General features: G+C 39.4%; 1 protein-coding gene across 1 annotated transcript; it reads left to right on the top strand.

Moving 5' to 3' along the window:
- Positions 1-1452: 1452 nt before the first annotated feature.
- On the top strand, positions 1453-12645 carry LOC103805442 (zinc transporter 6; the record flags this gene model as incomplete). The annotated part of the gene is made up of 11 exons (XM_009078094.1): positions 1453-1500; positions 2029-2115; positions 2691-2775; positions 4246-4288; positions 6691-6756; positions 7160-7240; positions 8339-8374; positions 9247-9341; positions 10040-10088; positions 12005-12124; positions 12543-12645. Coding segments are annotated over exons 1-11 (813 nt in total), but the record flags the coding sequence as incomplete, so codon positions are not given.
- Between the last annotated feature and the right edge of the window lie 245 nt (positions 12646-12890).

Genomic DNA, 12890 nt, shown 5'->3' with positions numbered 1-12890 from the left:
AGCGCGGTGCTGTCACTCGGATGTGCTTCCCAGAGAGGAAAAGTGGTTCCTGTGGGAGCGACCGCCGCGTGTGCCTGTCCGTCTGGGCGGCGCAGCGTTCCCGTTCGCGCCGAGCACCGGCACGGTGACAGCGGCGTGGGGAACAGGTGCTGTCACCTGTCGGCACTGCTGGAGGATCCGCTCCTCGCGCAAACTCTGCGTCTGCGGCGGGGCCAGCGCCCCGCGGGGCCGTGCAGGGGCTGCGGTGTGGGGCAGCGGCTCTGCTGCTCAGCACCGAGGGATCTCTCGGCGTTGAGTTGACAGAATTGTAGGCTGTAGAGAAGCTTTGAAGCCAGACTGCTGAGTTGGAGCTTGCTTCCAGGGGCTGAGCTGTGCGTGGTGTGGGTTCGCAGGGCTTCTCCGTGGTGTGGCATACACAGCTGTGGTGCAGAGCGTCCTGCGGTGTGGCAGGGTGAGGTTGGGCAGCGGGCACAGTACTGGCAGTGTGGGAAAGCTGTGAGGGCAAAGGTGATAGCAGGGGCAATGAAGATGGTGAAGGGCCTCGAGGAAAAGCCATACGAGGAGCAGCTGAGGTGACTTGGTCTGTTCACCCTGGAGAAAAGCAGACTGAGGGGGAGAGCTCATAGCAGTCTACAACTTCCACACAAGGGGAAGTGAAGGGGCAGGTGCTGATCTCTTGTCTCTGGTGACCAGTGACAGGACCTGAGGGAATGACCTGAAGTTGTGTCAGGGGAGGTTTAGGTTGGATATGAGGAAAAGGTTCCTCCCCCAGAGGGTTATTGGGCACTGGAACAGTTCCCCAGGGCAGTGGTCACAACCCCAAGCCTGCGACTGTTCAAGAAGCATTTGGACAATGCTTTCAGGCACATGGTGTGACTCTTGGGGATGTCCTGTGCCAGGCCAGGAGTTGGACTAGATGGTCCGTGTGGGTCCCTTCCAACTCTGAGTACTGTGTGATTCTGTGGCACTGCAGCCTTCATAAGCAGGCAGCCCACTGCCTGTTAGAAAAGCTGTCCCACGTGTTTCCTGATGGCATCCTGTATGTCTTTATTGGGAAATAAAAATCATGTAATGATTTGCTCATTAAGGCAACAGTAAGTGCTGGTGTTTTGCCCCAGGTGAACTAAAGTTGGGATCTGTACTGCTGCTTGCATTTTAATCCATGGCACATGTGTAGTGAGACAGAGACACATGGAATGTGAGACAGAGCTGTGTTGGCAAAGGTGTCTCTAAGTTGATTGAGTTTGTTTTGGTGACCAGCCCATTAGTATGTCTTTTTGTCTTCTGGTGGCAGTTCAGGTGGGATAGCTTACAATCATACCTTGTCTCACCCAGCCCCAAATCCCTGCAGATGACAGACCATCTATTACAAGTCCACAGATTTCTGCTGCAAATCAGAAGGGCTTTTCACATGCAAAGCTTAGCTCTGTGGGGAGAGCAGGATGGAGGCCAATGGGCTGGAAGTTTGGGCCCTCTGAGGAGGGGGAGCCAAGTGGCGTGGTAGTCTGCTCCCTGTCACATAGGCTGAGCCATGACTGGGATTGTGTCTCATCGTGTTACTGTCCACCTCATCACAAATGATGCCAGCACTGTTTTTACTTCTCTGATGTATTCTTTTGCAGATACCTAAACAATGTGTTCCTATGTAATAAATCTGTTGGCTTTGGGTGCTAAGTGTGTGTTGATGAAGAAAAGTACTCATGTTTTCAGACTGCCTGTAGTAGTTTCATTTGAATAAAACTTAAAAAAACCCCTCTAAATGGTGTTTTGGTATGTTTTCCAGTAAACTTGAATTCTGGATTATATCTGAATGAAGCTTGATTTGAAGTCACTCATAATGTTCTAATAGAATCACCCTGTAAAATGGTTACAAAAAATATTCTTGTATTTAATGCTTATGGCTGTCTCTAGTTAACAAAAACCTCATTGTGAGTATTTGATAGAGTTTTGAAAATAGTTCATCATTAAGATTTCATTTTTGCTGACTTTCTGAAGGAAAACTTTAATTAAACTATAATTTTTTTTAAGGGGACAATATACCTGTTCCGTAAACCACAGAGATCATTGGTTGGAAAGCTGACACATGAGTTTAGGCTGGTTGCTGCAGATAGGAGGGTAAGTATTGCTTTTTAAAAGTTAGTAATTAAAAAGGCTTTAGCTGTGATAAGTCAAAATATGTTATTAACTTGAATATATTTTGAAATTTTTGATTTTAAATTTTGTAGCTGTGCATACAGAAAAGTCCAGCTCTGAGGTTGGATTCCTTCCTGTGCATCGCCCCTGTCAATTAGTGTTCTCCAGAATTACATTTAATGTGTTCAGTAGAACTGTAAACTGAATGTATGTTTTTGGGACCAAAGTTTCAGCACAAAAGAAAGGAACCCATGAATACCAAGTGGCATAAGCCTCTCTTCAAACGTGGTGTGTGCTGTAATAAAAAGCAAATATTATACAAGGGTGAATTCATTTTTAGCCCCAGAAGTTATTTTAAGCATGGTGCACAAGGGCTGTTTGTAAACGAGTTTTGAAGTTTAAAGCAGACTAAAGGCTTGTTGTTGTGAAATGAGTTGTAAATTTTGGGGAGGGAGGAGAAGCCAGTTCTGTTTGCATGATGAAGTACCACAATACTGTTTTGTTTTTGTCTTGCAAATTTTGGAAAGTGTAAAATACATATTTATTCTCATCAACAGTCCTGGAAGATTTTGCTGTTTGGTGCTATAAATTTAATATGTATTGGCTTCCTGCTCATGTGGTGCAGCTCTACAAACAGCATAGGTAGGTGACTCTCGTGTACTGAAACAACAACCAACTACCATGTGTCTCTCCACTTGTGAAGTTCCAACACATTAAAAAAGCAAAGCCCAGCATGTAGTGGAGTTAGGTGGCCACACAGCCAGGCTCAGAAAGAACTTCCTTTTGATCTGCCGCAGCCAGTTTAGAGGCATTTTTCACAGGATGGATGAAAGTCCTTCAAAGTTTGCAAGGTTTTCCAGACCTGCTGGTCATTTGCTTCCTGCAGTACCTTCTTCATCTTGAAGACTGAAAACCAGTAGACTTTTGAGCTAGTCCTCAAACCTGTTCATTGTATAAATAGGACCAGTGACATATAGAGACCCTCACGTGAAGATGTTTGTAGTGTGGCAAAAGGCTTAGGCTTCTTTGATTCCAGGAATGTCTCTTTTCAGTGTTTTTGTGGTGAGTTGACCTTGGCTAGATGCTCTAACACTCTCTCCCCCTTCTCAGCGGACAGGGGAGAGAAAGTAAGATGGAAGACAACTTGTAGGTTGAGACAAGGAAGCTCCTAAAGCAAAAGTGAAAGGTTGTGCACGCACAAGCAAAGAAAGAAGAAAAATCTATTCTCTAGTTCCCATCAGCAAGCAATGTCCAGCCACTTCCTGGGAAGCAGGGCTCCAGCACATGCAGTGGTTGCTCCTGAAGGCAAATGTTGTAAATAACAAATGCCCTCACTTCCTCCTTTTCTTAGCTGTTGTATCTGAGCTGATGTCATATGGTGTGGAATATCCCTTCGGTCACTTTGGGTCAGCTGTCCTAGTTGTGTCCCCTCCCAGAATCTTGTCCACCCCCAGCCTACTGATAGTGGGTGGATTGTTGGAGAGAGAGCCTCAGTGCTGTGGGACCAGTGCTCAGCAGCAGCCAAAGCACTGGTGTGTTATTGACACCTTTGTAGCTACCAACACAAAGCACAGCACTGTGAGAGCTGCTGTGGGGAAAATGAACCTCCCTCTCAGCTAGACCCAAAGCAGTTTTATATGTCTTGTGCTTCAGAATAGGGACTTCAAGGTGCTTCCCATCATCTGAACTGAAAGCTGTACATTTTTAATATTTGACAGAGGTTTTCTTGCAGTTTCAAGATAGGTCAGAGATGCAAAACAAAAACCACTTTTGAACCTACTTTTCACTGCAAAGGGCATATAGGAGATCTCTTGCTTTGGTGAGTGATGTGTTACTGGAAGATCTCCTGACTTTTCTGTCTTTTGAAAATGCAGAATGAAAAATACAGTCACAAACATAATACCTTTTGTATCTGGGCATTATTGCATCTTTTAGTAGAATTAGGATTGCCATAATTGATGTGTTTAGGACATTCAGAGAGACTTGTTCGATCAGCAGGGACAGTTAATGTAGATAGAAGATTAAAAAGAGCTGCACGAAAGGGGCTTAGGATACAAGTGATTTCTGCATTGAAAAATTATATTAAGCTTTTATATTTGCCTTTATTTACAGCTTTAACTGCTTACACATATTTGACAATCTTTGACCTTTTCAGGTGAGTTTTTCTCCCATTTTGTCTTACCATTTGTGACTGTATTTCTTTACATATAAAATGTTCTTACAGGTACAAACATGATACTTGGCCATCAGTATAGAAACAGTAACTGGTTTAAATATAGTTTAAATGAGTATAAAATTGTACATCCCAAAAAATAGATTATAAAACCCACCATAGCTGTATTGACAATGACTAGTAACGAATTAGTTCAGTCATGGATTTCTCTGTGCAGATGGGTGACAACATAAAACAGAATCTAGCATCAAACTGTCATCTGGTTTCTCACTCAGAACATTGCCCTAATGATTCATTGATTCTGAAGCATCCCTCAGTTTTAGCATCAGAAAACTAGGAATAAGTAATTCTATTTCAAAAATATTTCATGGGCTGGATCCCAGGCATTCTTCTCATAAGGGCATTAGATATTTTTAGTATTTTTCTTGATTCCTAACAAAATTGTATTAAAACTACTTTAAGTATGATAGTTCTGAACACTTTTGGTAATACTGATAATACAGACATGAAATATATTCCTTTCTTATCTCAGATGCAGACTGGTAGCAGTGGCTGGGAAATAAGCTGCATACAATACATGTAATTTGAAAATATCAACCTATGTTCTCTTCCTTGCTAGCTCACTAGCTTATAAAATGTATGGATCAGCTTTCTGCAGTCTAGTTTGTCCACTACAAACTGTAGCTTGTCTGACTCGTAGTAAAACATTCATAAATAAAAGCAGCAAACATTCAGAAAGGAAAATGAACGTTTGGTATAGGTATAAACAATACTTAAATTAATCTGTGACTGCATTAGAATTGTGATATAACTTTGACAAATCTCATATTTGTCTTGGAATTTTTTATCTGCTGAGTTTTGTTATCCTGACTCAAAATACCTTTTTCAGCATGGGAAAGTTTTGATGTTGTGTTTCCATTTGTATGCAGTATTATTTTTCTTTTAGTTATAGGAAAACACAGAATACCCTTGACACTCACATATGAGGTTAGTTAGGGGTTGGACTAGGAGATTATTCTAACTCACAGCAATCTCTTTCATAAGTTTTGCTTTCCTGTAAGGGAGAACAATGCTTAGTAATTCTGCTGCAAGAATCAGTTTCTGGTTCTTTCATTTTTGTCATCTTCCTTGTTGTGTATAATGGTCTTACTAAGTAAAGGAATTTACTGTTTTGTATATGAGCAGTATTATTTCCTCTGCTTTTGCTTTCACTCTGCACAGCTGAGGATGATGTTTCGAGGATGTGATTGTTCAGCAGATGTAGAGATGAGTTCTTGAGTCTGATTTAACATCATTAATTAAGAAAGGGTTTCGTGAAGGCACTGATGGCACTGAATTCACGTGGATTCCAGTTAAATTGTCCGAAGGGGTCAATAGAGAAAAAATAGGCACAGGAAATGAGACTCATCCTTTAAAAAGTCTGGCTAGTATACCATTGGGATAAAATAATTGGAATTTTAGATGCTCAGTATGAGAGAGAAACTTGGAAAGAAGATAGCAAGAGAGACCTGTGGTTATCAGTCAATAGTGACCAGTTAGGTCAGAGCTGGTGTAGATGAGTGCAGCCAAAGAAAGTAAGTCTGGTTTGGCCATATAGGTAGAGAAATTACACTGTGAAAAAGAGAGGCAACTCCTGCTAAATCTAATTCATGGTATATCTCTAAAAGAAGAGTTTAATGGAGAGCTTTCTTCACTTTTTCATTGGGATACAAAGGAAGTGACACAAATGTGACAGTCCTGTCTTGCTTATCACATTCCTTCTCATTTAAATGGCCTTTCTCAGGTTACAGTACTGCCAGGCAAGGTCACAAAGTGTGTCTGGTTTGATAATGTCATAGGCTTTTGCATTGTATTTTTCTTTACTATGTTTGCTAATAGTAGTAAAAGGATTTCCTCAAACTACCTTTGCCTGTGAGTCAGATTCTGGGGTACCTGGTCTCATGTGCTCCAGGTCCCTTTTGGAAAAACTACTGGGGTACAACACTGATTGTGCTGTTTCATGCCAAGGCCTCAGTGGAAAAATGCATTGCTTTGAGAGTTTAGGCTGGGTGATGGTCTGTGTTGAAGAAGGTTGGTGGCAGTCTGTAAGCACAGTATGCTATAAGTACATCATTAGGCTGTGAGGGATTAGGCTGCCTACCATTCCACTAAAATTATTTGCTGCCCTTTTTATGGGACCAGCTGAGGCATCATCACGCAGTCTCAGTTTTGTTCCCAAGCACAGACTTTTCTGGGTTCATTACAACAGTGCTGGAGGTGTTGAGTTCGGGGTAAGATGTGGTGATATTGTTGAGTTCTGATGGCTCAGGTGTGGGTTTGTAGATTATTCAGTTTGTAAAGGTCAGAGTTATTTATCATAGTCTTAATTCTTCCCCTTTTTTCAGTTTGGTAACATGTCTAATAAGCTACTGGGTAATGATGAAGAAGCCCAGCCCAGCCTATTCATTTGGGTAAGTACTAATAACAAGAGCTGATGTTGGACAATACAACATTTGATATGTTGCTTACTGTCATTGCCTGGATCCCCTAATAGCCAGGAGTAATAATCTGTGTGAAAGAGCCTAAAGATAAGGAGGACCAAGACTGATATGTAAAGAACAGTTATAGACTAGGGAAGGGACGGGAAGAAGAATTAAGAAATGATGGATTTTAAGTTGTCTGTGGTAAGTGGAGTGTTGGTTTAAAAGAAACTGAAAATAATGTCTAATTCCATAAAACTTCCAGTTTCTTCCCATCTTTCTGCTCTTGAAGGAATTGAAAAGAATGTCTATCCTGCAGGTTTCTTCACAGATGAGATTCTGTTTGATGCATTGTCCATGTTCAGTGTTTCTAAACTTAATTCTCAAATTTCAGGTTTGAAAGGTTTGAAGTTCTAGCAGTATTTGCATCTACAGTTCTGGCACAACTTGGTGCTCTTTTTATACTGAAAGAAAGGTAGGGCTGTGTCCTGTTTTCTTCAATTCTTTTTGTAATGTACAGAGATACTCCAGATTGAGCAAAAGCATATGGATTCTACAAATGCTGTCTGTAGAGAAATGTTTTAGAATAAGCTGAAGATACTTTTAAAATCTTGTTAGGCCTTACTGCTTGCTTGCATTGATTACACTACATGTAGGCTTTAGATGGAATGATAAGAACTGATAAATGTAATTAAACAACTCTCAAGCGATGTTCCTAAGAACATTTTCTTCCAAAGTTGTGTAATTAATTTAATGCATGTCCTTATGTATCTTGATTTTTAAGTTCATTAATAAATAAAGGCATCTGAATGTTTAAACTATCAACTTCATCACTCCCTCAAAATTTGCTCACGTATTCGACATACCATCCATGCATGGAAGCATTTGTATTTCAGACAGCCTAAAAAATTATGTTAGTCTTTAAAGATGAAGAGGCTTTTGTTAATATCTGGAATTTTGAACTGTGGCAGTGTCCCTTTCCTTTTTCTATTCAAGGACTCTATTTTCTATACAAAGGGCTATGTTAGCAACTTAGCAATACACTATAAGGTTGATCTGTTGTACTGACAGTACACTGAAATGAATTCTAATAACGATCCACCTGGAGGTCAAAACCTCCAAGTTTTCCAACATCGAAACTTTCATATGCTCTACCACAGTATGCAATGTCTTACTTTATTTGCTGTTGCTTAGTGGGAGACTGTAAGTCAGGAATTTCAGACTTAGTTTGCTGTGGTCACCAACGCTGCTGCTGGTGGCAGTATTTTTTTGGCATGCTCATTCACAGACATCTTTTTATCATGTAGGCAGCATCCATGGTAGCTGGCACCTAGGTGGCTCAGTTTGGAAATATGTGGAAAATCTAAATTACATCTGCTTTGTTTCAGTATTAAATGCTTCCATTGCTTTTAAAAGCTGTTGTGCTTATTTAAGCAATTCATTTTTTTGTAGCACTGTATCCATCAGGTTTTGTTTATGAATGGCAGCTAATTCTACAGAACTGTAAATAGGTACTTCAGGTATCAAGGTTTAACTGTATTAATATAACTCAAATTTTCAATTACTTTTGTAGTGCAGAGCGGTTTCTGGAACAGCCTGAGATACACACGTAAGAAATTCTTTTCACATGTAAAATGTGTCAATGTCCCTTTACATTTCTAATTCTTCATCTGGCATGTATCTAGTTATGCAAGTGCATTCAACACCAAATTGCTTTTGGCAGCTTGGCATTTGTTTCAGACTGTGAGAGCTATATTGCAAACGGTTTTTTAAGGTACAGTTGAAATGTAATGCTCATGCTCTCTTGAATAGTGATTTAACCATATATTGCTGACTTTGCTAGTTTAGTTGCTCTCATTTCTTAGGGAAGCCTCTTAGGCAGCCTAGTATGTTGAGGGGAAGGGTGCTGTGGTCATGAGGGAACTGAAGGTGTTGCCAAGATGCTGAAGGCTATAAAGAGCACGTGGAAAGGAAAAGAAGGTGTTAGATGGCAAAAGACTGGGACATGGGATGAATGGTGAAGTTGTAGTCCTAGAAAAAGGATAGGGGCATAGGACATAATTCTGTAGGAAACTAAGCTTTTTTTTAGCTGTGCTGCTGAGGGGACAGTGTATATCTTCAAAGGACAAACACACGTGTGTCTGCATATATGCAGGTAGTTAAGTACTGTTGCTCAACCTTATATACAGCCTAATGTGATAACAGTAATGCACAAAGTTCAGTGAACTCATATAACCCTTACAATGATAATACACTGCCAGTCATTAAGCATTACACTAGTTTATCTTACTCTTGTTTTCAGCCTCAGTGAAAGATACCAAGCAAAGTGTTTTGATATTATTACTAGTAATTACAGGTTTATATAATTACTATACTTTTAATATAGTTTTGCGCACATATATATATTTAGATATAGTTTCATATAACCTAATATAGTTTTGTGATGATGTGAAATTAAGATACTTCTTTTCCCCTCCCTAGGGGACGACTGCTGGTTGGTACTTTCGTGGCTCTCTTTTTCAACTTATTTACAATGCTTTCCATTAGGAATAAGCCTTTTGCTTATGTCTCTGAAGGTATGTGGTTAATTAAACTATAGCAAGAATTCATCAAAGATTTTAATGTTCCTATTTTTGTCAAGGTATAACTTACAACTTACTTGACTAGTGGGTATATAGTACTATTACCTCCTTTAATATAGCTTCATGCAGTTTAGAATTGCCATCTGATTTTCAGCCCTAGTTTGCTCATAAGGCTCTTGAGTGGTTTGTATTCATTAATATGATAAACTGAGTATCATTTTAATGCTGATGTACCCTTTATTTCCAATCTTTTGGATTCAACCTGTGAAGGTCATCTGATAGATATCGGAACTTTGAAGGCATTTTATGGATATATTAATGGATAAAAACAAATTACTGTAATAATTCTTCTTAACAGTTCTTTTACCTGGGACATTTTCATTGTGAAGTCATTCCCACTAACTGTAATTTGTTCATAGTTAGATATTATACTTCATATTATATGAAACATAGTGGTTTTAATCTGTGATTATCTTTGTATTTAATCAGTTCAGATTATTACAAGAGATGGGCATTTTACTTACTGCCTGAAAAGTCAGACTTTGGGATTTTTTCAAGTGCCAGTGAATCTGTTGAGATGTATTTATTCACTGACAGTGTATTTATTGGGTTCTTCGCTTAAACAAAACTTTGTGTGTTTTAAAATTGATACCTTTACTTGTAGTAACTTTATTACCTTCTTTCTTTTGCAGCTGCCAGCACAAGTTGGCTTCAGGAGCATGTTGCAGATCTTAGTAGAAGGTAAAGCTTTATAGTGTTTTTCTAAATTGTTAGCTTCTGGAAGGCAATGTTGGGTTTGTGTGTATAACAGCAGTTTGGATGAATATTGAGGCATAAACTGTTGTGTGTTAGAGCTTTTCAAGTAGCTTTACCTGCTGTAGGTCTAGTGTATGAACTCTAGAGCAAGCATTGTCTCTCATATTTAACAGCTAAATCAATCTAACAGAAGCACATCTTTCTGAATATCTTTCCATTTGAATGTGTGTGTTCAGTACATTGTATATAATTCTTCTTGGATGAGATGGGGAAAGCTACGTTTGTCTTGTACAGGCTTGAACTGCAGTTCTCAACATTGGTTACTTGAGTTTTATATTTTGTAGTAATTTGTGTTTATTTACTCTGTGAACTGGGCAAATGACAAAGATGGTTGCAGTTTAAATGAGATACTAAAAACAGGTTACTTACTGAAACATAGCTGAGGGAACTCCTTACCTGTCTAGCAGAAAACTGGAAAGTCTGTGTCTCCCAAGTTGCTCATTCATCTTGTCTGTTAACTTTCTTGCTTGTATTGGATATCTGAATGCACGATAACATTGTTTGCAAATAATTTTGTCAGATGTCAGAAACATTTATTTTAATCCATACATGTTCTTCCAAGTATCTGTCAGTATCAAAATAAGAATGTTCAACCATACTGTAAAACATGTTAAGCGTGCTGCAAAGCCCATCTGTTTCTGTGTGTTGTGATCTTTCTTACAGCCAAGGAAAGGAGATAATGCTCACTTGTTAAACAGATTTTTACAGTTATGAGAGATTACATGATCAGACCCAAATCCTCCAAAACAGCTTTGGAAGACTAACAATAGGGTTGCCCAAGTACCTGGAGTTTTGGTGTAAAATAAAAAGGTGGATAGCAATCACAGACAGTAGCAGAGTTTTTTAGTGGGGAAACAGTGGAAGGACACAGATGGATAACTTGAAGGGATCACAGATCATGAGTCAGGAATTACCACTGGGTTTTGAGATAACCTGTTTACAATTATGGCAGCAATAAAAAAAATCATCTTAATTAGTATGCATACAGCTATTTCAGATGTGTTACATGAAGCAGTGCTGATTACAAAATATCTGCACCTGTATATAATTATGTTGATTAAAATTCTTACAGGAACAGGCCAGCACATGATGTCTAAACATAGGTTGGCTCTAAACAGAACAACAAGACAATTCATGTTGTCATTGCCTTCAAATTTTCCAGGGTGTGACATGCACTTGCATTCACTGGGAAGTACAGAAACTCTTTTCTCTCTTCATGCTCCTGTTGACAGGAGATAGCTATAAATAAATAACTTTTCCCAGGGTTCCCTCATGGGATTTTTGGTCTTGCCCTATTCAGCTAGCTGGTGTCCTTTCTCTTTTCACACTCCAGGAATTAGTTAGCTTTGGCTTTAGAACACTTTGGCACACCAAGATGGCAGATGGGTTGAAGACTAGTGATATTTGAACCTCCCCCCAAGGCTTACATGCATGTAATGGCAGTATCTGAACCTGTGAAGTACTTGTGTTGCATGTGACTGACACAGCTAGCTGTGTTACCTGAAAAAAAGAAAGTGGCACAAGATCCATATTTTAACATATAGAAAAACTATAAAGATTAGAGTAATGTAATAGTTTGTAGATGGGAAGATAGACTTAAAGGAAATTCAAGATGCAAGAGTTAAGTATGAGTTTCAGATATGGGAGAGAATGTGATGTGGCTCTAAATTTGATTAATTTTTGCTGACATCAGCCTGAGCAGGATTAGAAGGGCCTTTACAGTATTTATCATATGCTGTGACTGTGCTTGGAGTCAAGTGCTGAAACAGTGGGTGTAACTTTTGAGTTTTGAAGTGATGATGAACAGGGAGCTGACAACCTATTTTTGTGTTTTGTTACAGTATTTGTGGAATCATTCCAGGATTGAGTAGCATCTTTCTGCCACGGATGAACCCTTTTGTCTTGATTGATATTGCAGGAGCTCTAGCTCTTTGCATTACATACATGCTCATTGAAATCAAGTATGTACAGTTGTTTAAAAAAACTGACTCTTTTTGTATCCAGTCTATAGGAAATGATACTTGAAGGGAATGATCTCATCTAAAGCTGGCAGTGTTCAAAGCCAGACTGGATGAGGCCTTGGGCAGCCTGGTCTAGTGGGATGTGTCCCTGCCCATGGTAGGGGGGGTTGGGACTAGACAATCTGTCAAGTCCATTCCAACCCCTAAAATTGTATGATTCTATGGTTTTGTATGAATGGCATTGCAATGCCATGAATACATTTGTCTTTCTTTCAAAGATGCGTAGTTCAAATGAGATTAGTATGTGTAATGTTCTGTAAGTGTATATAATTAAAAAGAATGAAGAAGAATCATAAAGTTTAGCCTTTCAAAAATGTAAATAACCTGTTTTTCTTTAAAATTGCTCTTTTTCCTCTAGCAATTATTTTGCTGTAGACACAGCCTCTGCTATAGCAATTGCTTTGATGACATTTGGTACCATGTATCCCATGAGTGTCTACAGTGGGAAGGTTCTACTCCAGGTAAGGCAGTGTCACAAAACAAGGTTATTTTGTGGTTTCAGATTTGTTAAAAGTCCTTATTTTGAAAAAAAACCCTTAAAATCTGTTTTAGGCATGTGAATAGGAAGTGTTCCCAGGGGAATTTGATATGTTCAAGGGTTTTAAGGGTAGTGGCCATACACATCATGAAGTCGTAAGAATTTATTTTCAATGCCGTTGGTATCTTGTGTAGGTAGGCCAGACTGCTGGAAGGCAGGAGGGCTCTG

Source organism: Acanthisitta chloris, unplaced genomic scaffold (assembly GCF_000695815.1).
Source record: "Acanthisitta chloris isolate BGI_N310 unplaced genomic scaffold, ASM69581v1 scaffold28197, whole genome shotgun sequence".
NCBI classification, from domain to species: Eukaryota; Metazoa; Chordata; class Aves; order Passeriformes; family Acanthisittidae; genus Acanthisitta; species Acanthisitta chloris.
This window is presented reverse-complemented; position numbering and strand designations above follow the sequence as displayed.